Raw genomic sequence first — 25,393 nt, forward strand, 5'->3', positions numbered from 1 at the left:
CTCTGCTGCACACTTTGAAGGATGTATATAATCTTGGATCGGACATGATACAGTCGATTTGCATGAAATTCTATCCAACATATTCTTTACAGGTACACGCTGGGAATAAAGTGCCATGTGGTATGTTTTTGTGGGTTGCTTTCTTTTCACACAATTGGGCCTCTATGGGTAAGGTATTGCAGTGTATCACAGTAAGGCTATGGCCCCACTATCAGTATTTATTCAGTATTCGGTCAGTATTTTTCTCAGAAGTGGTAGACAAAAAAAAAAAAAACAGGAGTGGGTGATAAATGCAGAATTGGTGACTTGTTTCTATTATACCTTTTCTCTGATTGTTCCTCACCTGGTTTTGGCTCTCACTCCTGAGAAAGAATACTGACCAAATACTGATAGTAGGGCCGTGGTCTAATGTGAAATATGATTGTGGTACCCATTGAGAGCTCTTGTGGCAATATAAATCAAACGGAGCCTGAAAACGTGATGTCAACACTACCTAATAGTTATACAAGTTATTGGCCCTACTGCCTTAGGGTATGTGCACATGATGATTTTTTTTTTGAGGCAGTAAAAAATGATATCTTTGAAGTGTTTTGGAAGAGTTTTTTTCAAGTGTTGTTTTTTTTTTTTTTTTTCTCCCCCCTTTCCTGAAGTGATTCTTATAGCCTCTTGAATGGACCATGCCTAGTTCGGATTGGATGCAATCAGAATCTGCTTCAAAGAAGTGACATGCCCTTACTTTATTCCCACAAGGCGTTTTTTGCAATCTGAAGCTGAAAAAAAAAATGCTCAGAACACTGAACATATGAACAGCATAAATCTTTCAAGATTTTCTTTTTTTTCTGAATTCTTTTGGCGTAAACACCCTCTAAAAAAAACACAAACTCCATGTGCACATAACCTATGCTATATGCAGAAAAGGAGAGATTCCGTAGAACTCATTAATTACGATGTAATTGCAGTAGGAAATTTGTGTTGGATTTATTTGTAAGGTGCAAAGCTATATACAGTATATAGTGTATTTGCACAGAAATGTTGAAGCTTTACCTGCTCTAGCTAAATTATGGTAATTGTGTGTGACTGAGGCTGAGACCAGGGTGTCGAGAGGACACTGTGTTCTTATTTTGTAATGTAGTGCTTTACTAGATTGTGCTGGTGGATTATAACCTTTCCTGTACTGAAAAGGTTCCCTTGTACTATATGACCGGAAGGTGCACACTTAAGACTGTATTTGGCCTCTCTCGCTACATTGTCCAGTTATTGGCATGTGAGCATTCCTTTACTTGTTTGGCGTCAGAAATTTGTTGTACTTTTCTGATTACATAATAAGAGGAAACGTGCAATTATAATGTTTAGTTCTGTATCTGCGCCGCCAAGTCGGCTGCCCATTCACATAGGCATGTTTAATATTCACTAAAAGTCTTAAGGGGAGAAAGGGACATTTTATGCAGAGTCCCTACTGTAAAACATGGAACGCTCGTCACAGCATCCTGTACTTACACCAATGTCAAAGGTTACCTTCATTTTTTTTTCACCTTCCTGCCCAGGCCAAATTTTACAATTCTGACCAGTGTCACTTTGTGGTAATATCTCTGGAAAGCTTCAACATATCCCAGTGATTCTGTGACTCTTTTTTCACAACACATTGTACTTCATGTGGTAAATTTAGGCCGATATTTTTTGAGTTTATTTGTGAAAATATCAGAGTTTTGGTGAAAATTTTAAATATCGCAATTTTGAACGTTTACCGTACTTTTTATGCCCTTAAACCAGATAGTTAGATCACAAAAATAGTTAAAGCACCACTCCAGCGTGTTTTTTTTTTTTTGTGGCACCACTGGAGTGGTGCTTTAAATGTAATTCCCCTGCCCTGTGTCTCATACTCACCTGCCACCACCTTCATCCTTTTCCAGCGTCGCTCCCGTCGGTCTCCGGCAAAAAGTGACTTGCCGGCAGCTCCAGTGTTTTGTGGAGCAGCCAGAGGTCACTTTTCAATACAAATCTATTATAGTCTCGTTTTGGCTCTCATAGACTTGTATTGAGCTCTTGTGACATAACCTCTGACCTAACGGCCAGTCAGAAATTACGGGCACATGATGGAGCCCCAGGACCAGCGCAGCATCTGTAAAAGGTGAAGCCTCCGGAAGGTAAGTATAAGTACATGGGAGGGGGCTTACAACTAAATCATCACTCCTGCTCTGAAAAAAAAACCCACTGGAGTGGTGCTTTAATAAAAAATAACATTTACCACATGTCTACTGTATGTGTGCATCATTTTTTAAATATATTTTTGTTAGGAAGTTAGAAAGGTTAAAAGTTGATCAGCAATTTCTCAATGTTCCAAAAAAACTTACAAAACCAATTTGTTTAGGGACCACATCACATTTGAAGTGACTGAGGAGCCTAAATGACAGAAAATACCCAAAAGTGACACCATTTTAAACTGCACCCTCAAAGTACTCAAAACCACATTTAATAAGTTTATTAACCCTTCGACTACTTCACAGGAACTAAATCAATGTGGAAGGAAAAAATAAAAATGTTTTACTTTTTTCCCACAAAAAATTGTTAATTTAGCCCCAAATTCTGAGAAAATGGACTGTTTGCAGATCCCCTGATGTGCCTAAACCATGGATAGCCTCTCAAGTGACCCCAATTTGAAAACTACACCCCTCATAGAACTTATCTAGAGGTGTGGTGAGCTCCTTGAACCAACAAGTGCTTCACAGAATTTTACAATGGTGAGCCGTGAAAATTAAAAAATACATTTTTTCCTTGAAAAACTTGGAGCACAACCAACAACTTTGATTTTCAGAAGGGTAACAGGAGAAAATGGACACCAAATTTTGTTGTGCAATTCCACCTATGTACGCCGATACCCCATATTTGGTGGAAAACTACTGTTTAGGCTCGGAAGGGAAAGGGCACCATCTGAATTTTGAAGCTTTAATTTTTGCTACAATAGATTGCGGATGCTATGTCACATTTGAAGAGCCCCTGATGTGCCAAAACAGCAGAAACCCCCACAAGTGACCCCATTTTGGAAATTGCATCTCTTGAGGAATTCATCTAGTGGTGTACTGAGCATTTTTAACCTTCAGGCAATTCACTGAGTTATATAACATCAGGCTGTGTAAATGAAAAATTACCATTTTTTTCCACTAAAATGTTGCTTTGGCCCCAAAATTTTAATTTTCAAAAGGCATAATGGGAGAAAATGAACAGTACAATTTGTTATGCAATTTCTCCTGAGTACGCCAATACCCCCATATGTGGTCAAAAATTACTTTTCAGGCTCAGTGCAAGGCTCAGAAGGGTATGAGCGCCATATTATAGTGCAGATTTTGTTATGGTTTGCAGGTGCCATGACCCACTTGAAGAGCCCCTGAGGTTCCGGAACAGCAGAACCCCCGCCCCCTCCATAAGTGACCCCACTTTACAAACTACACCTCTCAATGAACTCCTCTAAGGGTGCAGTGATCATGTTGACACCACAGGTGTGTAACAGAATTTTGACAATACCCCTTCTGTGGTTATACAGTACTGCGTAGCCACACGGCGTGACTCTGGGGGGGGGGCACTATTTGACTTTTGGAGAACAAATTATCATAGAATAGTTTGCAAACTCCGTATACAGAACTCATAAGTGCCAGAAGAGCAGAATTCCCTCTCTAGTGACCCCTTTTGGACATAAATTCCTAGAGGGATGTAATCTACCAGTATAGTGATGATTTTGACTCTATGGGTGTTTTCCAGAAAAAAGCAGCAGTGGATGTTGCCGAGTGAAAATTGCAAATCTGCCAGTGTAGTGCCCATACATTATGCCCATCTTGTTCTTCTGGAGACATGCACCCGTAAGTTAAGCTGACTCTCATTGCTACAGAAATGCCAGTCATGTGGACACTAAGTGTGGTTTAAACACACTGTAGGGCTCAGAAGGGAGAGGGACGTTTGGATTTAGGAGCGCAGAATTTGCTGGATTTCATTTGGAGGGCGAGGAGCCATATTGCTTTTCAAGAGCATTTGTATTACCATTAACATGGAAGCCTCCTATATTTCCATTGACAGATGACTGACCTGAGTGGGGACTTTTTTTTTATTTGTTGATTGAGTTCAAGCTTTTATTGGGAACATTTTACATAACATTTGGGATCACACTTATCCTGTGGTCTTCACTGAGCATTTACATCGGGGTTCCCATCTAAGTATCCAAATGACATGATTCAGATGAAACCCCTGAGGGATCCACTCACTATAATGAGGCAGCAAAGTTACTCTGAACTCCATCTGGCCTCTGTTCAGCATTGTCCTTCTTTTCAGAGATGCACAAAACTGTGGCTGGCAATGCTTTTATCTATGCCTAAAAAGATGGAAACCGCCGAATCATAGGCCAGACGGCTTCCACAGTGCCTCCATCTGCCTCATTATAGGGAATCTTCCACCGGGTGTTCTGTCTGAATTGCTTATTTCAGAAATTTACAAGGAAACACCGGTGTAAGCGTTCAACGTACAGCGCAGGATAAATGTGAGTCGAGTCTTACTGCGATCTTTGGGAGGCAGAATTTACAAATCATCACAAGGTTAAGAATTGGTTCTACAGTGGCGACCAAAAGTTTTGCATTTTTTTTTTTATTTTATTTTTTTTTAAGTGTGATTACTTCTGTCTGACTGTTGTGATGCCATTTCCGTGGTGATGAATTGAAAGTGCATGAAGTTGTCATCATGCAAGACCTTAATTTTAACCAAAGTGTTTTGAATATAGGTATGGCCATTTAATTATGCAAAACGTTTGTCTGTCAGTTTTCTTTATACTATTTATTGATCACAACATAGAGAGTAATTCATTGTTTACAATGCCATAGCTTAGTATTTTGTAGCATAACCTCTTGCTTTAATTACTGCACCACACTGACAGGGCATTGAAGCCACGAGGGTATTCGCAACATCTTGAGGGATCTTGCTCCATTCCATTTGCAAATCTGAAAACAATTCATCTTTATTGCTATGGGTACGGGCCCAAACTCATCCCAAAGGTGCTCTATAGGGTTTAAATCAGGTGATTGACTTGGCCATGGCAAAGGCGAACATTTTTCTTTGACCAATTTTTGACTAAATTGCATGTGTGCTTAGGATCATTGTCTTGCTGGAATTTCCATCCCCTGCCTACTTTGTTTTTTTTATGTGGCAGCATTACATTCTCCAGTATATCCCTGTACATGGTAGCATTCATATTTCAATCAATTCTATTTAGATGGCTGATGGCCAATGGCAGATGCAGAAAAGCCGCTCCAAACCATGACATTGCCACCACCATGTTTCACTGTAGGTGTTTGGTACCTTACATCATTACGTTTTCCTATTGGGTGGTGTATATATAGTGCTTGCCATCACTACCAAACAGATTGAACTTGAATTCCTCTGACCACAACAACTTAGACCAATCTGTCTTTACAGTGACACTGTTCTTTGGCAAATTCAAATCAGACCTTCCGGTTCTTTGTAGAGATGAAAAGTTCCTGGACTGGAACTCGTGCATTCAACCCTAGTGCGCTTAGCCGTCGCACCACAGTTTGACGACTCACTTTGACCCCATATTCGTTCATTTCGTGTGTAATCTGTACAGCACTTTTATGGATATCAGATACTGACGTTCTCTTAATAATGTGATCAACTCTGGAGGAAGTTCTCCGTGGTCGTCCACTTCTAGGTTTGTCAGCTGTTCCATAGCTTTCTTTTTCTTTCTTTAATATACGTAACACTTGACTGTGAGAACAGTTGAATTCCATAGCTACCTCTTTTTGGCCTTTCCCTGACTTCACTCTCAGAATAATAAGCTTCCTGACATGTGGTGATAAATTTGGTTTTGTCTTTGTCCTGTTTTAACCTAAAAACATACACAAAAAAAAATACAAATAATTTCCACTACCTAAAAAATATTTAGATTTGAGAGTCCTCAGTGGTTGATACCTTTTAATGGCTATCTGAAAAGATGGTAACAAATTGCAAGCTTTCAAGACTTCTCGGGTCTCTTCATCAGGCATAGTATACCACAAAATCTGAAGAGTCACATATTTATACACAATATATACTATGCCTGATGAAGAGACCTGAGTAGTCTCGAAAGCTTGCAATTTGTTACCTTTTAATGGCTAACTGAAAAGATGGTATCAACCACTGAGGACTCTCAAATCTAAATATTTTTCTATCTACTGGCTAATATGGTACAAGAATGTATATTTTCCCACTACCTAAAAAAAAATTTGACTACCCATGACAAAATATGCAAAACATTTGGCCCAGCAAATGCTGAAAACTAACACATAAAGGGATAAAACAATGTCAAACACAATTTTCTTCCTTATAGCTGACAACCATTTGCTTCCGGTTTACTAAAATCGCCAGGAAAATGGCACTACAACAACCAGACAGAAGTAATCACACTTTTAATAAAAAGGCAAAACTTTTGGTTGCCACTGTATTTATATTTTACACCATTCCTCGTGCAGTATAAGTGATTAGACGACGTCATTCTTTTATTGCAGGACGAGTTAATTGGTATAATTTTCAGGCACAACATTTTTTAATCTTTCTATTCTGATTTTTGGGAGGCAAAATGAACAAAAACCAACAATTCAGGAAGTGCTTTATTTATTTTTTTTATATAATGCATTTCACCATATGGTAAAAGTGATAAAACGGCTTTATTCTTCAATTAAGTACGATTACAGCGATACCACTTTTATATAATTTTTTTAATGTTTTGCCACTTTTTACACTTTATCCTAAGTCATATTGCATGACTCTTTAAAGGGTTGATTGTGACTTGTAGGATTGCTGCTTCCAATAGGGGGCGCTATAGAGTTCAAGTCCTCTTTTTCTCTGAGGAGACGATTTGCATACACAATATAAACACGTTTATAGAAAAAAAATTGTTTTTGAATTGCTAAATTTTGACAGATTTAACTTTTTTTTTAAATTTCTGCGCTGTATGGCAGCTTGTTTTTTTCGGGACAAGATTACATTTTCAGGTATACCATTTTTATTTCCATTGAACTTTTTGATTGTGCTTTATTCCACTTTTTTTTGGCGGTATGATGAAAAAAATCTATTTTTTTTTTTACGCATTTCTCAGAAAGGGTTAACTAGTGTGAAAGTTTTATAGCTTGGGTCGTTCTGGAAACTGCATTGCCAAATATGATTATTTTGTTTTTTTTTAGCTAAATTATACTTATTTATTGTTTTCTTTTTTTTTTTTTTCATTTATTTTCAAAGTGTATTTATATTGTTTTTACTTAGTTCTTCTATGGGACTTTTGCTTTTATAAGTCTGGTCACTGGTATAATGCACTGTGCTGCACTGACAGAAGCCTCTTAGAAAATCCTCAGAGCATGGTCTAACAGGCTTCCTGTAACTTGCTGACCCCGCAGGTCATCATGACGACCACTGATTTCCATGGCAATGATCAAGCCATCACAATGACTTTGTGGGGGTGCTGATCTGAAGGGAGAGGGAGCCCCCTCCCTCTCCCTTCCATCTAAATGCTGCGATCGCTATCAAGTCACAGCATTTAGGGGGTTAAATGGCCCAGGGTGGTACTGGCACCTCTCCTGGCAGTGACAGCCGAGGCTTTCCTTTCAGTGAAGCTGAGCTCCCCTAAGCGATTGTACGGGCACAGCTCCTGTGTCCGCATGATTTCTATGACGTAATTTTGCTGGAACCCCTTCCCGACAATGACGTAAACTTGTCAAATGTCGTGAAATGGTTATAGAATTCCCAACAAATAGTTTGTTTCATAAGCTGTCCTAATTAACTATAGAATTCATGTGTTAATCTACTTGTTTACTTACTGATCGCTGTCTTCCCCAGTTTCCAGCGTCGCTCCAGTGCTCTTCTTGCCCACCAGATCTGCACACAGACTAAGTGGCTCGCACATGGGTTTATGTGAGTCTGAAGTTGCTTTCTCTGTGTGAGTCTATGGAGCCTTGTTATGAGGCTCCTTAAGCTCACATTGAAGGAAGTAGCACTGCCACACAACGGTCACTGTGCTAGCTTGCAAAGAGAAGTATTCACATGGGACAATAACGGCACTGGAAACCGTAGAAGACTGAGATCGGTAAGTGTATTAATACACTTACATATAATTACATAGTTAATTAAGTCAGTTGATGAAATAAAAATTTTGTTTGGACATAAAGTACTCCTCACAAATTTGTTACACACTTCAGGAACAGGCCAGAGTTGGCATTAGAGTCACTTAATGTGGTTCCATATTTTAAAGGACCGCGTATGATCTATAAAAGCATTAATTGAAAACGTGCAAAAGCGAATAGACATTGCTTCACAACTGGATCTAAATTTTGACTGTGTTAAGCAACAATTACCATAAACTGCAGAAAAATCCACATATGTGACTTGCAACACACTTTCCATTAAAAGTCAAAAACATTAAAAGTAAAGTCAGCACAAAGTAGTCGCCCCGGGGATTCTTGGCGTGGACCAACAGCTAAGTGTACCCACCTACTTGTTTTCTATCAATCTCTGCTTTGCTCTGGCTTTTGCAAATCCAAGTAGTAGAGTAGATAGAAAACAAGTAGTTAGGAAGGTGCACTAAACTGTTCCAAACTTAGGAGGTGTTCAATGTTATCAGTTTGTTGCACTTTCTCCTTCAGTTAGGTTTGAGTAAAAGTCGGATATTGTATTTAACAAAGCTAAATGCTATTCACTTGTTTTCCCATTTTATAGTTTTGCTATTGTAACAATGCTGGTTTTCATCATAAATACTGGTAGCATATTTCCATTACAGTATTGAGCCGTCACAGCAGGATGGTATGCCTACTCCTTGTATAGGGAACGTCTTTCCTTTCCTGCATGCAACCCTCAATAGTGACATTTGCCTTGCCCCACACATATGTAACTAAGCAACCATATTTCCCATAGCATATCTAAATGGGACACAGACTGTACTCCAAAGATGGACGGGTCGGGAAATTACAGGGAATTTATAGTATCTTATTGCTTCAATTTTTTACAAACCTTTCTGATTAGAAAATGTTATTTGGGGAGCTGATACTTTTTACAATTCCCTTATACATTGCATAGATTATTTGCAGTATACACAGAGACCGACCCTTCTTTTGCTTACTACTTAAAGTCCTGATGGTTTAATGTGTATTTCTGGGTTAATAGAGGTTACTGAAGAACAACGAGAGATTTTGTAATTTTTTGTTTTATGGTGATTTTTCCATAAAAGAGCAGGAAGGCTTGGTTTAAAATTGCTTTGGCAAGCAGATGAATTTGTGTAACAGCAGAAAGAACGTTACCGCTTTTTATTATCTGGCAGAGTTTTTTTTTAATTTCCTTGGAGTATTTTGTTACTTCCTAATGTTCTTGTGATGCGCAGTTGGTACTTGGTAAAATAGTTTTATGCTCTGAACACAATTTCAGGATTAAACTATGCCCTGTGGGAGGTTGAATGGATATTGCTTAGGAGTAAATGGTTGCGTTGGACTTTTGGCTGTTATAATTTCTTTCTAAGTAAAGTTTCACCTTGGGAATTGCTTTAGCATTCAACCATAGACTATCTGAGTGAAATCTCAAAGTCAAGAACTCCTGCTTCCACATGGAACTGAGCTGCAATACCAAACACAACCCACGGATAATGAGGAGTATTTTTTTCCAATTGGAAGAAAGCAGCCATGTTTTTTTCTAATCTTCAACAACCAGGATACACAATCAGCCTTATTCTTATCACAACACACATTGTAAAGTCTACAAGTGCAGATCCTGAAAGGAAAATAGTTCTTAAAGCTAACACGTACTGCAAAGATGGCCTTCTAAACTACCTATGTGTCCATTTCTACCTTCTGACCCGGCTGAATGATTTTTTTTTTTCCAACTTCCATAACGAGACAGGTTGACCGGCATGGCTCTTGAATGTGAGTCTGTGTACATCTATTACTTAACACCTTTCTATTACTACTGTAACAGGTTTTACAATTCAAGTTAGATACATGGCATATACCATTTTTTCTGCACACTATAATTAGTAAGGTAATTATAGTCTTTTAGGTGTGCACTGATATGTTGGTTACTCAAAGCCAGGGTGTTTCCCATTAATATATGATATATGAGTAGACTGCATAGCAACATATTTGAGCTGAGACGTGTTTAATTTCATGTCTGATACTGTGTAAATGACTAAAATATTTGGCGAAAAAACTCAAAGGGGTTTTAGGAGTCCTAGTAAAATATTTAGATTTGAGCGTCCTCAGTGGTTGATGCCTTTTAATGGCAAACTGAAAAGATGGTAACAAATTGCAAGCTTTCGAGGCTACTCAGGTCTCTTCATCAGGCATCAGACTAACAGGCTTCTATGCCTGATGAAGAGTCCTGAGTAGTCTCAAAAGTTTGCAATTTATTACCTTTTCAGTTAGCCATTAAAAAGTATCAGCCACTGAGAACTCTCAAATCTTAATATTTTTCGATCTACTGGCTAACACGGTACAAAGATATATCTTTTTACTGTATCAATATGGGTCCTAGTTCACATACAGTTAACATTTACAGCATTTGACACCCTGGAAGAGAAGGAATGGAAAGGTGCTGCTCACTTGCTTAGCTGTTTCTATTCTCTTACAGAACAGACTGGAGAAAGCTGCTTACACGCACAGCCACCTCTCCATTAATTCTCCATCTGAGAGTGGCAGTCTTTTCATCAGGTTGAACAGGAATGGAGGGCCTCTTATTTTCAAGGTGTCATAGGTGTGGGTTCCAGAAGTGGGGCACACATATATCAGACATTTATGCCATACATCATACCCATTACCTAAAGAATCACCTTCCCTATTGTAATCTTGTGATCTCATGTTGCAAGTGTGCCTTCACATCATTAACCATTATAAGTGGTGCATTTCGGAGATATGAGTAAACTTATTAATTGTACTTGTGCAAACAATTGAGCTTAAATAACGTTCGAAAACACATACTCATTCATCCAGACAAATATTTATGAAGATAAATTCCATCCAAGTTTTAAGTAATATTTGTGTTCTTTTCTAGGTGGACAGGTCTGATATGAACACGCTCAGCTTGCCTCTCAACATAAGACGTGGAGGATCAGATACCAACCTTAATTTCGATATACCTGATGGCATCTTAGACTTTCACAAAGTCAAACTTTCTGCTGACAGCCTGAAGCAGAAAATTTTGAAAGTCACAGAGCAGATCAAAATTGAACAAAGTGCCCGTGACGGCAATGTGGCTGAGTACTTGAAACTGGTGAATAGTGCTGATAAACAGCAGGCAAGTCGAATTAAACAAGTATTCGAAAAGAAAAACCAGAAGTCTGCCCACTCTATAGCACAGCTGCAGAAAAAACTAGAACAATATCATAAAAAGTTAAAGGAAATAGAGCAAAATGGCTCTGCCACCAAAAGTACCAAGGATATTTCCAAAGAAAACCTGAAGGATCTACAACATCCTTTAAAAGATGTCACCAGCGTTACTCGGCCTGCTGCCCCAGTGGAATCCTGTAAAATGGGTGTACCGGGGGTATCATTGACTCCGCCAATGTTCGTTTTTAATAAATCAAGGGAGTTTGCAAATCTTATTAGAAATAAATTTGGAAGTGCCGATAACATTGCTCATTTAAAGAATTCGCTTGATGACTTTCACCCAGAAAGCAATTCCAGAAATTTGAGTGGTAGTGCCACAATAGTGACAAAACCCAAGTATGTAAGTGATGATGAGTGTTCTAGTGCGACATCTGGTTCAGCAGATAGCAATGGAAACCAGGCATTTGATGTTGGGCGGACAACTGCTGCCGATGGTCAAGATCTTGCTGTTTTTCTGGATGAACTGAGAGAAATAAGAGAAGCTCAGTCTCAGCTGTCCGAAGACATTGAGCAACTCAAATTACAATTTAAAAGGGACTATACCATTATTTCCCAAACATTACAAGATGAAAGATACAGGTAAATTCTCATTCCATGTATTTTTCCATTTTGATTGGTTCATTCTGCCTCCCGAAGATCACAGTAAGGCTCGGCTCACATTTATCCTGCGCTATGCACTGAGGGATTACACCGGGGTTTCCATGTAAATCTCTGAAATACGTGATTCAGACTAAACTCCTGGCAGAAGATTTCCTACAATGAGGCAGTTGGAGACACTGTGGACGCCGTCTGGCCTATGATCCAGCAGTGTCCCTCTTATTAAGCGTTAAGACAGAGTACAGAGTAACTCTGATGCCTCATCATAGTGAATGGATCCCTTGTGGTTTCAGCTGAATCATGTCATTTGGAGATTTAGTTGAAAACCCTGATGTAAGTGCTCAGCGTAGAGCCCAGGATAAATGTGATCCAAAATGTTATATAAAATGTTCCCAATAAAAGCCTCAACTCGATCCACAAAAAAGCAACTCCCCAATCCTGTCCATCCGGTCAATGGAAATAAAGGGGGCTTCCACGTTACTGGCAGTACAAAGGCTCTGGAAAAGCGCTATGGCTCCTCTCCCACCAAAAGAAATCAGCGAATTCTGCGCTCCCAAATCCAAATGCCCCTAAGTGTGCCTATATCACATTTAGCCTCCACATGGTTCACATTTCTGTAGCTATGAGAGCCTGATTAATTTACGGATACATTTCTCCAGAAGCACGAGCTGGCAATAATGTACTGGGCAATACAAAGTGTGGGCACTACAGTGGCAGATTTGCAATTTTCACTTGGCACCACTGCTGCGTGTTTCTGGAAAACACACATGGAGTCAAAATCGTCACTACATCTGTACATAAATTCCCAGATGAGTATAATTTCCAAAATGGGGTCACTTGAGAGGGGATTCTGTATATTGTTTTTTTTGGGGAGGCATTTAAAGGCTCTGTAGATGGAGTCCGCAAACTATTCTACATTAATTTGTTCTCTAAAAGTCTAGATTTACTTTTCTATAGCCTGTATGCCCATAGTAGAGGTCTGATATCTCCCAGGGGGTAACAGATTCCCTTTCAGCCATTTTTGCACTCCAAAAGTCAAATGGTGCTCCTTCCTTTACGAGCCCTGCTGTGTGCCCAAGCAATAGTTTTCCACCACATATGGGGTATTGGCGTACTAAGGAGAAATTGCACAACAACTTATAAGGTCCATTTTCTCCTGTTACCCTTGTGAAAATGTAAAATTTGGGGCTACATCAACATTCTCGTTGGAAAAAGTAAAATTTTCATTTTTTTCCTTTCACATTGCTTTCATTCCTGTGAAGCACGGGAAGGGTTAATAAACTTCTTCAATCTGGTTTTGAGCATTTTGAGGGGCGCAGTTTTTAAAATGGTGTCACTTTTGGGTATTTTCTGTCATATAGGCCCCTCAGTCACTCCAAATGTGATGTGGTCGCTAAAAAAATTAGTTTTGTAAATTTTGTTGGAAAACTGAGAAATTGCTTATCAAATTTTAACCCTTCTAACTTCCTAGCAAAAATATTGTTTTAAAAATGATGCTGATGTAAAGTAGACATGTGGCAAATGTTGTTTATTAACTATTTTAATGTGGTATAACTATCTGATTTAAGGGCATGAAAATTACAATTTGCTAAATTTTCTCAAATTCTGATATTTTTTGCGTTTCTGAAAATATCAGCCTAAATTTACCATTGACATCAAGTACAATGTGTCGCAAAAAAAAAAAAAAAAAAGGTCAGAATCACTGGGATACATTGAAGCGTTCCAGAGTTATTGCCACATAAAGTGACACTGGTCAGAATTGTAAAATTTGGTCAGGAGGTGTAAACTGGCTCAGGGGTGAAGTGGTTCAATAGAAACTGTGTCCTGCTTTATTCTCCCTGTGGTGGTGCTGTAGGGAACCACCTGCCATCTTGTTTTCTCACAGAATATAGGCGACTGCTAGGAGTCTTGGCATTGGGGACACAAAGTAACCAGCTTGTTAGAGGATTCTTCAAACACATGGATTTGCCCACATCAGACAATCCATTTATGTACCATTCTGATTTTTATTGTTAGTGGGTAGTTGTTAAAGATGAAAGACTTCATGGTGTTTCCTGGGGGTTTAGAATTAGAAGAATTCATTTAAAGGGTTTTTCTTATCAGAAAATCAGCTCTTTGACGGGAAAACTGCAGATGACTACATAGTTCCTTATACTGACATTAAAGGGAAAAAATGTATTATTCAGATCCATACACGTGAATTGCATATAAACAAGATACTGACCAGCACCTCGTAACAGACTGGAGCAAGTGTTAACCAGTGCAAGCTACTATGACTGCATTCTATACAAACCAAAGAATACGACAGCACTCTGTATATGCTAAGATGTAAGCCAACATTGACTATATGAAATTTAAATTGCATTACAGCTATATAGAATATATTTGTAAAATGGAGGTACTGGCGTACACATGGCTTGGTTGTGTAAGAGCAGAAGTGGAGACTCTTCTAGGAAAATAGGATTCGTGCATGCAGTTTGCTTCCCCAGAATGTAAAAGCAAGATGTAACCTATTTTGACAGGTTTTATTAAATTTCTACAAATGTATTAAAGTGATATTATTGAATATTAAATGGCACCACTTCTTACACATGTAAGCTTCCTCATCCTTATGCCAGCTAATGACAGATATAAATTACACCAATATTTTGCGTCATTAAGAATGTTTGGCATATGTTAGATCTCTTCCTCAAGACACTTTATAAGAGTATTGAGGAAGTTACAAAAGTCAGCAGAATCCTCCCTCCCCCCTTAATATGTACATGTAGGTCTTTCAAAGACAATTCTACCTTACATGGCCAGTCCGTTCCTCTATTAGTGAGAAATTGGCATTTGAACTGATATGGAAATGAGGCTGTAGAACTATTTGTAGATCTGAAGCCTCTGTCACTCCAGTTCTATTACCCCTCTGGCGCCGCCTCCTCATTCTTGACTGGTGGCTTTCCCTGAAGTCACACAAGCGTAGAGGCTAAAGGCCCCGTCACACTTAGAGACGCTGCAACGATCCCGACAATGATACGACCTGTCAGGGATCGTTGCTGCGTCGCTATGTGGTCGCTGGTGAGCTGTCAAACAGGCAGGCTCACCACCAATCAGGGGAGCAGCGACATCGTGGAAAGAATCTTTCCACGATGTCCTGCTCCTGGTTGCCAGCCTGCTGAAGCAGGAGCAGGCTGGTAACCATGGTAAACATCGGGTTACAAGGGGCACACGCGCACCTAGTAACCCGTTGTTTATCATGGTTACCACTCTGCTACAGTGAGCGGGAGGTTACCGCTCACTTTAGCAGGCTCGTAACCATGATAAACAGCGGGTTACTAGGTGCGCGTGTGCCCCTAGTAACCCGATGTTTATCATGGTTACCAGCCTGATCGCTGCTCCCGCTAGTCACACACAGCGATGTGTGCTGACCAGCGGGAGGGCAACGACCAAAAAATGGTCCAGGACACTTTGCAGCGATCAGCGACCTCACAGCAGGGGCCTGATCGCTGCAAAGTGTCACACATAGCGACATCGCTGGTGAGGTCGCTGTTGCGTCACCAAAACCATGACACAGCAGTGATCTTGCTATGTGAGACGGGGGCTTAAGAACCCAGCAGAAGGAATAGATCTTCATTATCTCTTCCTTCTCATTTACATGTCAATTCAAACTCTGATTTCTCAGTAATGGAGGAACGGGCTGGCCATGTAAAGGTATTGTTGAATTTGTCTTTGAAAGAGCTATATATTCATGGTTTGAGGGTGAAATCCTGCTGACAGATTCTGACGCGCCCCCTGGGCCATGTTCAAGGGACACCCGGAGCCGGATCTGGATAGGGGTAGTAGTCCTTGTGGCGGTGACCCGGTCCGTGCCCAGGGTGGTCAAACTAAGTGTGTGGCAGTCTTTTGTAGATGTTGTTTAAGTGTCGACTACGCCACCCGTTGATTGCGGCTAAGAGGCCGCCGCTGCAGAGCAGACCGCTGAGGCCGGTGGTAGGATTGTGCAGCAAGGATGGTATAACCCCCAACGGGAGGGGTATGGCCTCAGGGCAGCAGATGTGGAAGATGGTGGTTGTGATGGTGCAGCAAGGAAGCTCAGAGACATGCGATGCAGTTTCAGGGTTTTTACTCACAGGTGTTGTTCCGGTCACTCCGGCCTTGAGTGACCACCCGAGCCGTGCTGCGTCCACCAGGTGTGGGACTCTGCCAACTCCCAGGCAGTCCAGAGCGTGGTCCTGAGCTCCCCTCTCTTCCTTCCTACTGGCCGTTCCCACCAGGGATCCACCTTTGTCCGGCTCCCTCGGGCCTCTTGATGGTAAAACCTTCTCTGGCTTTCCTGACCCTATTCGTGGTGTGCCTTCCTGGTGGATGTGGTGAGGGTCGCGCCAAAACTTGACCACGACCTCCGGTTCCTGGCTGAGGATCATTAGCCTCCACCAGTTTGGGTTCCGGTACCCTTTTCTGCCAACCCTTCACCCTTTTGGTTTACTTCTGGGATCTCAGGGTTCCCTCTTGTCCTGCGTCTCTGGGCCTCTCTTCCTCCTCCTTTCCACTGCAGGCCTGGCCCTGGAGCTAGGCCCAGCCGGAGCCACAGCTCCCTGTCAGCCCTCCTGGCTGAACTCTCCCTCTGACTCCCTCAGCTCTCAGCTCCCCCTGTCTCTAGATGGTGCCCACCATATATACTCCCTCTATGTGTGAGCCCAGGTGACTAGCACCCAATGGGCTCCTACCTCTATGCCCAGAGTCCCTCCCCTATCTGCCCCTACACTACTGGTATGTTCCTCCCCCCCTCCCACTCCAGCCAGGGACAGACGCTGTCGTACCTGCACATCTATCTGGTGGGAGTACCGTTGTTCTGTCCCCCGGAAATGGGATGAGTGTAGTGCATGCAGCTAGCTGAGCTCAGTTCCACACTCCATCCTTACCCGGGAGTGGAATACCATACCTCTGGATCGAGGTGCAATACCTCTGTAGCAGCCGAGTCCTCGGGGTGCTACATTCCCCCCTGGTAAATCACAGCACGTCCTCGGGCTGTAAAAGAATAAAACATACCAAAACATACAAACTTTTTTTAAAACATACTAACATATAAAACATTATAAAACATTATCAGAATATAATATGACAGGTAACTTATATATTATTCTAGCAATATAAACGTTTTCATATAAAACGTTCTTGTTCCTCCGGTCACGGTGCAACTTATGACCGGGTAAAGTGCAACAGTCGCTAGAAGAAAATCAGTTCTTCCTATAAAACCGGTAGGGGGCGCTTTAGGAAGCGCAACTATTTACAGGGTATGGCCGCTCTCAGTCCTCGGCCAATGAGGAAAAGGAATGGCTGCTCACAGTCCTCAGCCTGTGGGGAAGAGGGATGACTGCTCACAGTCCTCAGCCTGTGGGGAAAAGGGATGGCTGCTCACAGTCCTCAGCCTGTTCAGGGATAGGCACACACAGCAAACAGTTCACACTAGTCCCAACGGGGACCACACTCTGATTTGCATCATATAAAGTACCCCTACGGGTAACTATATACAGTTTCAGTTTATGCTACTTCCCTTCAGCAGCGGTGTCCTCTCCTTATCTCCTCCTGAGGGTAATCTTCAAACCCGTCCGGGTCCTTTTGTTCCTCCGTCAGCCGGTGCACATGAAGGGCGTATGGTCCTTTTGCACACTGATGCCGGGTGAAGGTGACCTCGTCACCCAGGTAAAGGTCACGTCCGCGGTGTCCCTCCGGCAGGTGAGATTCGACATCCCTGCGGGTGACAAAGACGTCGCCGGGGGTTTTGTGATCCCTGATAAAGCCCCAGCCGTGCTCTAGTTGGAACTTGATTACAGTCCCGGTGGCGCGGGGACCGTGGGCTGCACGGGGGTTCCTCCGGGTCCGGCTTTTCTGCTCCGCGCTCTGGACCTGCAGCCGCTCCTCGCGGATCCGCCTCTCTCGCCGTTCTTTGTTGAAGACCTCCAGTTGTTGTCGGCAGCACTCCGCACGCTGGGCTGCGGCCGCCCGGGTCTCTTGGGTGAACCCCATGAGGTTTTCACCGGTGGGGTCCCATGCGAACTGCGCCTCCTCCAACGGGAGTGGGGTAATCTTGGCGGGTGCCGGAGCCGGGATCAGGGGCTCACACAGGGGCCATTCCTTCCGGAATCGGGGATTGAGGTATTCCGGTGGCCACTCAAAGAGCTGCCCATCCGGGCAAGTATGTTGCACAAGTAGGTCTTCGCCTAGGGGCAGCACTGTGGAGGTCGAGGGCGCGGTGGTGGTAGCGGCGCCCGGATTCACCAGGCCTTGCGACCAGGCCGGTGGCATTTCCTTCTTGGCCGCGCTCAGGGTTAAGGCGCGTGACGTCTCAGGGGGCGTGGCCGCGGCTCCTGCCGCTTGAGGCCTAGTTCGGAGCGGTGGCGGTGCAGCAACGGGCACGGTCGGTGGGATTTCAGGCTCTGCGACGGGGAGCTGGGGCAGGCTTACAGCTACTAGGCTTGGGGTGGTGACATCCCCTTTACCTGCTTCCATCTCTTCAGCTCCTTCCACGGCGTCGTCTCCGGCCTTCGTCCCTCCTGCACCATCCTCAGAGGCAGACAGACTCCTCGTCCCGGGTGGCGTCCTTTGCTGGCGGGTTCCAGCCTGCAGGGCCATTTCTCTGCTCCACTCTGTCAACACTTCTTGCTGCACTCGGGCCATCTTCCGAGCCAAGCCCTCCAGCGCGGTCTGTGCATGCTCCCGATCTTTGGGGAGCTGTGCCAGGATCTCCACCAGGCCTTCTGGGGTGGCGGCCTGCAACAGGCTCCTGACCAGAGGGTCGGTGCTGCCTGACTCTCCCTCCATCTCCGGGTGCGATCTTTCCAGACTCCTCCAGGCTGCACCCATCCTCTCACTTTTGTTCTTGATCCGCCCATACTGAGGGCGGTCCTGGGGCAACTTGGTGATTGTCAGTTTCAGGGGCAGACCCCTCACTCTGATGGACATCTCTATCATTGCAGTCTCTGCTGGTGGGGGCGGTCTCCGCTTTTGGCGCTCTTCTGGGACCAGACCCACGATGGGAGGTGGTCTCTTGCCACCCTCTGGCACGCCCATAATGGCGTCCGCTCTGCCAGGGCGGGAAATCGTCTCAGATGGCGGGAATCGTCTCCTAATGGCGGGAAACTCCGTGGATGGCGGGAAAAGGCTGCAGATGGCGGGCAAACGGCGGGAAACGATCCGAGAAGGCGTCCGATGGCGGGGACCCTCCGGAATTGGCGGGAGACTCCTTTTTACGGTAAATGTGAACTTTTCTTCAGGCACGCAGTACCCGGTGGTTGCGGGCACGTAATCCTGCCGACTACGCCAAAGTTGACGCGCCCCCTGGGCCATGTTCAAGGGACACCCGGAGCCGGATCTGATAGGGGTAGTAGTCTCGTGGCGGTGACCCGGTCCGTGCCCAGGGAGTCAAGCTGAGTGGCGGTATATTAGCAGTAGATGTAGGACGACTACGCCACCCGTTGAATGCAGCTATGGAGCTGCCGCTGCAGGGCAGACCGCTGAGGCCGGTGGAAGGATGGTGCAGCGTGGATGGAATAACCCCCAACGGGAGGGGTATGGCCTCAGGGCAGCAGATGTGGAAGATGGTGGTTGTGATGGTGCAGCAAGGAAGCTCAGAGACATGCGATGCAGTTTCAGGGTTTTTACTCACAGGTGTTGTTCCGGTCACTCCGGCCTTGAGTGACCACCCGAGCCGTGCTGCGTCCACCAGGTGTGGGACTCGGCCAACTCCCAGGCAGTCCAGAGCGTGGTCCTGAGCTCCCCTCTCTTCCTTCCTACTGGCCGTTCCCACCAGGGATCCACCTTTGTCCGGCTCCCTCGGGCCTCTTGGTGGTAAAACCTTCTCTGGCTTTCCTGACCCTATTCGTGGTGTGCCTTCCTGGTGGATGTGGTGAGGGTCGCGCCAAAACTTGACCACGACCTCCGGTTCCTGGCTGAGGATCATTAGCCTCCACCAGTTTGGGTTCCGGTACCCTTTTCTGCCAACCCTTCACCCTTTTGGTTTACTTCTGGGATCTCAGGGTTCCCTCTTGTCCTGCGTCTCTGGGCCTCTCTTCCTCCTCCTTTCCACTGCAGGCCTGGCCCTGGAGCTGGGCCCAGCCGGAGCCACAGCTCCCTGTCAGCCCTCCTGGCTGAACTCTCCCTCTGACTCCCTCAGCTCTCAGCTCCCCCTGTCTCTAGATGGTGCCCACCATATATACTCCCTCTATGTGTGAGCCCAGGTGACTAGCACCCAATGGGCTCCTACCTCTATGCCCAGAGTCCCTCCCCTATCTGCCCCTACACTACTGGGATGTTCCTCCCCCCCTCCCACTCCAGCCAGGGACAGACGCTGTCGTACCTGCACATCTATCTGGTGGGAGTACCGTTGTTCTGTCCCCCGGAAATGGGATGAGTGTAGTGCATGCAGCTAGCTGAGCTCAGTCCCACACTCCATCCTTACCCGGGAGTGGAATACCACACCTGTGGATCGAGGTGCAATACCCCTGTAGCAGCCGAGTCCTCGGGGTGCTACATTCCCCCCTGGTAAATCACAGCACGTCCTCGGGCTGTAAAAGAATAAAACATACCAAAACATACAAACTTTTTTTAAAACATACTAACATATAAAACATTATAAAACATTATCAGAATATAATATGACAGGTAACTTATATATTATTCTAGCAATATAAACTTTTTCATATAAAACGTTCTTGTTCCTCCGGTCACGGTGCAACTTATGACCGGGTAAAGTGCAACAGTCGCTAGAAGAAAATCAGTTCTTCCTATAAAACCGGTAGGGGGCGCTTTAGGAAGCGCAACTATTTACAGGGTATGGCCGCTCTCAGTCCTCGGCCAGTGAGGAAAAGGAATGGCTGCTCACAGTCCTCAGCCTGTGGGGAAGAGGGATGGCTGCTCACAGTCCTCAGCCTGTGGGGAAAAGGGATGGCTGCTCACAGTCCTTAGCCTGTTCAGGGATAGGGACACACAGCAAACAGTTCACACTAGTCCCAACGGGGACCACACTCTGATTTGCATCATATAAAGTACCCCTACGGGTAACTATATACAGTTTCAGTTTATGCTACTTCCCTTCAGCAGCGGTGTCCTCTCCTTATCTCCTCCTGAGGGTAATCTTCAAACCCGTCCGGGTCCTTTTGTTCCTCCGTCAGCCGGTGCACATGAAGGGCGTATGGTCCTTTTGCACACTGATGCCGGGTGAAGGTGACCTCGTCACCCAGGTAAAGGTCACGTCCGCGGTGTCCCTCCGGCAGGTGAGATTCGACATCCCTGCGGGTGACAAAGACGTCGCCGGGGGTTTTGTGATCCCTGATAAAGCCCCAGCCGTGCTCCAGTTGGAACTTGATTACAGTCCCGGTGGCGCGGGGACCGTGGGCTGCACGGGGGTTCCTCCGGGTCCGGCTTTTCTGCTCCGCGCTCTGGACCTGCAGCCGCTCCTCGCGGATCCGCCTCTCTCGCCGTTCTTTGTTGAAGACCTCCTGTTGTTGTCGGCAGCACTCCGCACGCTGGGCTGCGGCCGCCCGGGTCTCTTGGGTGAACCCCATGAGGTTTTCACCGGTGGGGTCCCATGCGAACTGCGCCTCCTCCAACGGGAGTGGGGTAATCTTGGCGGGTGCCGGAGCCGGGATCAGGGGCTCACACAGGGGCCATTCCTTCCGGAATCGGGGATTGAGGTATTCCGGTGGCCACTCAAAGAGCTGCCCATCCGGGCAAGTGACGCGCCCCCTGGGCCAGTGTTGTTTGGGGGATACCCGGAGCCGGATCAGATGGGGGTTGTAGTCTCCGAGTGGCGGTGACCCGGTCCGTGCCCAGGGTGTCAAGCTCAGTGTGTGGCAGTCCTACAGATGTTGCTGGATGTTCTTTAGTGTCGACTACGCCACCCGTTGATTTGCGGTCAATACGGCCGCCGCTGCAGCAGGGTCCGCTGAGGCTGGTGGTGTGTGTGCAGCTTCTGGTAGTATAACCCCCAACGGGAGGGGTATAGCCTCAGGGGGTCAGTTGTAGAGGGTGGTGGTTGTGGTGGTGCAGTGAGGATGGTATTAAGACTCAGAGTCGGGCTGTGCAGTTCAGGGTTTTTACTTACTGCTGTTGTTCTGGTCACTCCGGCCTTGAGTGACCGCCCGAGCCGTGCTGCGTCCACCAGGTCCTGGACTCGGCCAACCCCCAGGTAATTCTGGAGCGTGATCCTGAGCTCCCCTTCTGACGTTCCTTTTCTCTGGCCTTCCCCACCATGGATCCACCTATGTCCGGCTCCCTCGGGTCTCTTGGTGGGTACACCTCTTCTGGGTTCCCTGACCCTATACTTGGTCTGCCTTTCGGGTGGATTTAGTGGGGGGTCGTGGCAGATCCTGCCCACAACCTCCGGTCTCTGGCTGAGGATTAGTGCCCTCCACCAGCTTGGGATCCGGTACCCTTGTGCCAACCCTTCACCCTGTTGCTTGTATTTGGGCTCTTGGGGTTCCCTCTTCTTCCCCTCTGGGTCCTTTCCTTCTCCTCTCTCTCTTCTTTCAGGACTGCTTGACCCTCTACAACAGACTGACTAGTAGCTGTCTGCCTGTCTGACCCTGATCTAAGATGGTTCCCACCTTATATACTCCCTCTATGTGTGAGCTCAGGTGACCAGCACCCAATGAGCTCCTAGCCTTACGCAGACTGCTCCCCCTATCTGCCCCTACACTACTGGGATGTTCCACCCCCCTCCCACTCCAGCCAGGGACAGACACTATCGTACCTGCACATAAACTGGTGGGAGTACCGTCGATCTGTCCCCCGGAAATGGGATGTATGTAGTGTATGCAGCCTACTGAGCTCAGTTCCACACTCCATCCTTACCCGGGAGTGGAATACCACACCTCTGGCTTGAGGTGTAATACCCCTGTAGCAGCCGAATCCTCAGGGTGCTACACAAGTATGTTGCACAAGTAGGTCTTCGCCTAGGGGCAGCACTGTGGAGGTCGAGGGCGCGGTGGTGGTAGCGGCGCCCGGATTCACCAGGCCTTGCGACCAGGCCGGTGGCACTTTAAAGGTGAAGGGTACTGTGGAGACGGCGGCGCCCGGGGGCACTCGGCCTTGCGACCAGGCCGGTGGCATTTCCTGCTTGGCCGCGCTCAGGGTTAAGGCGCGTGACGTCTCAGGGGGCGTGGCCGCGGCTCCTGCCGCTTGAGGCCTAGTTCGGAGCGGTGGTGGTGCAGCAACGGGCACGGTCGGTGGGATTTCGGGCTCTGCGACGGGGAGCTGGGGCAGGCTTACGGCTACTAGGCTTGGGGTGGTGACATCCCCTTTACCTGCTTCCATCTCTTCAGCTCCTTCCACGGCGTCGTCTCCGGCCTTCGTCCCTCCTGCACCATCCTCAGAGGCAGACAGACTCCTCGTCCCGGGTGGCGTCCTTTGCTGGCGGGTTCCAGCCTGCAGGGCCATTTCTCTGCTCCACTCTGTCAACACTTCTTGCTGCACTCGGGCCATCTTCCGAGCCAAGCCCTCCAGCGCGGTCTGTGCATGCTCCCGATCTTTGGGGAGCTGTGCCAGGATCTCCACCAGGCCTTCTGGGGTGGCGGCCTGCAACAGGCTCCTGACCAGAGGGTCGGTGCTGCCTGACTCTCCCTCCATCTCCGGGTGCGATCTTTCCAGACTCCTCCAGGCTGCACCCATCCTCTCACTTTTGTTCTTGATCCGCCCATACTGAGGGCGGTCCTGGGGCAACTTGGTGATTGTCAGTTTCAGGGGCAGACCCCTCGCTCTGATGGACATCTCTATCATTGCAGTCTCTGCTGGTGGGGGCGGTCTCCGCTTTTGGCGCTCTTCTGGGACCAGGCCCACGATGGGAGGTGGTCTCTTGCCACCCTCTGGCACGCCCATAATGGCGTCCGCTCTGCCAGGGCGGGAAATCGTCTCAGATGGCGGGAATCGTCTCCTAATGGCGGGAAACTCCGTGGATGGCGGGAAAAGGCTGCAGATGGCGGGTAAACGGCGGGAAACGATCCGAGAAGGCGTCCGATGGCGGGGACCCTCCGGAATTGGCGGGAGACTCCTTTTTACGGTAAATGTGAACTTTTCTTCAGGCACGCAGTACCCGGTGGTTGCGGGCACGTAATCCTGCCGACTACGCCAAAGTTGACGCGCCCCCTGGGCCATGTTCAAGGGACACCCGGAGCCGGATCTGATAGGGGTAGTAGTCTCGTGGCGGTGACCCGGTCCGTGCCCAGGGAGTCAAGCTGAGTGGCGGTATATTAGCAGTAGATGTAGGACGACTACGCCACCCGTTGAATGCAGCTATGGAGCTGCCGCTGCAGGGCAGACCGCTGAGGCCGGTGGAAGGATGGTGCAGCGTGGATGGTATAACCCCCAACGGGAGGGGTATGGCCTCAGGGCAGCAGATGTGGAAGATGGTGGTTGTGATGGTGCAGCAAGGAAGCTCAGAGACATGCGATGCAGTTTCAGGGTTTTTACTCACAGGTGTTGTTCCGGTCACTCCGGCCTTGAGTGACCACCCGAGCCGTGCTGCGTCCACCAGGTGTGGGACTCGGCCAACTCCCAGGCAGTCCAGAGCGTGGTCCTGAGCTCCCCTCTCTTCCTTCCTACTGGCCGTTCCCACCATGGATCCACCTTTGTCCGGCTCCCTCGGGCCTCTTGATGGTAAAACCTTCTCTGGCTTTCCTGACCCTATTCGTGGTGTGCCTTCCTGGTGGATGTGGTGAGGGTCGCGCCAAAACTTGACCACGACCTCCGGTTCCTGGCTGAGGATCATTAGCCTCCACCAGTTTGGGTTCCGGTACCCTTTTCTGCCAACCCTTCACCCTTTTGGTTTACTTCTGGGATCTCAGGGTTCCCTCTTGTCCTGCGTCTCCGGGCCTCTCTTCCTCCTCCTTTCCACTGCAGGCCTGGCCCTGGAGCTGGGCCCAGCCGGAGCCACAGCTCCCTGTCAGCCCTCCTGGCTGAACTCTCCCTCTGACTCCCTCAGCTCTCAGCTCCCCCTGTCTCTAGATGGTGCCCACCATATATACTCCCTCTATGTGTGAGCCCAGGTGACTAGCACCCAATGGGCTCCTACCTCTATGCCCAGAGTCCCTCCCCTATCTGCCCCTACACTACTGGGATGTTCCTCCCCCCCTCCCACTCCAGCCAGGGACAGACGCTGTCGTACCTGCACATCTATCTGGTGGGAGTACCGTTGTTCTGTCCCCCGGAAATGGGATGAGTGTAGTGCATGCAGCTAGCTGAGCTCAGTCCCACACTCCATCCTTACCCGGGAGTGGAATACCACACCTCTGGATCGAGGTGCAATACCCCTGTAGCAGCCGAGTCCTCGGGGTGCTACAATTCCATTTACCCACATTTGTTTCTTAGGCAGTAGACCGTAGCTATTTGTAGTAATAAAGCATAACCCTTGGCCTACAATGAGGTCATTA

The 25,393-nt window shown here is 46.5% G+C and overlaps 1 protein-coding gene across 1 annotated transcript in view; it reads left to right on the forward strand.

Annotated features, from left to right (window-relative positions):
- Positions 1-25,393, forward strand: part of TMCC3 (transmembrane and coiled-coil domain family 3) — a 120,506-nt gene that overhangs the window by 64,139 nt on the left and 30,974 nt on the right. The window contains exon 2 of the mRNA XM_073651688.1: positions 11,056-11,969. Within this exon, the coding sequence (XP_073507789.1) occupies positions 11,056-11,969 (914 nt within the window). The remainder of the gene's footprint in view (positions 1-11,055; positions 11,970-25,393) is intronic.

The sequence above is a fragment of the Phyllobates terribilis genome, unplaced genomic scaffold (genome assembly GCF_046119375.1).
Source record: "Phyllobates terribilis strain yellow unplaced genomic scaffold, ASM4611937v1 Scaffold_11__3_contigs__length_659146591, whole genome shotgun sequence".
Taxonomy (NCBI): Eukaryota; Metazoa; Chordata; class Amphibia; order Anura; family Dendrobatidae; genus Phyllobates; species Phyllobates terribilis.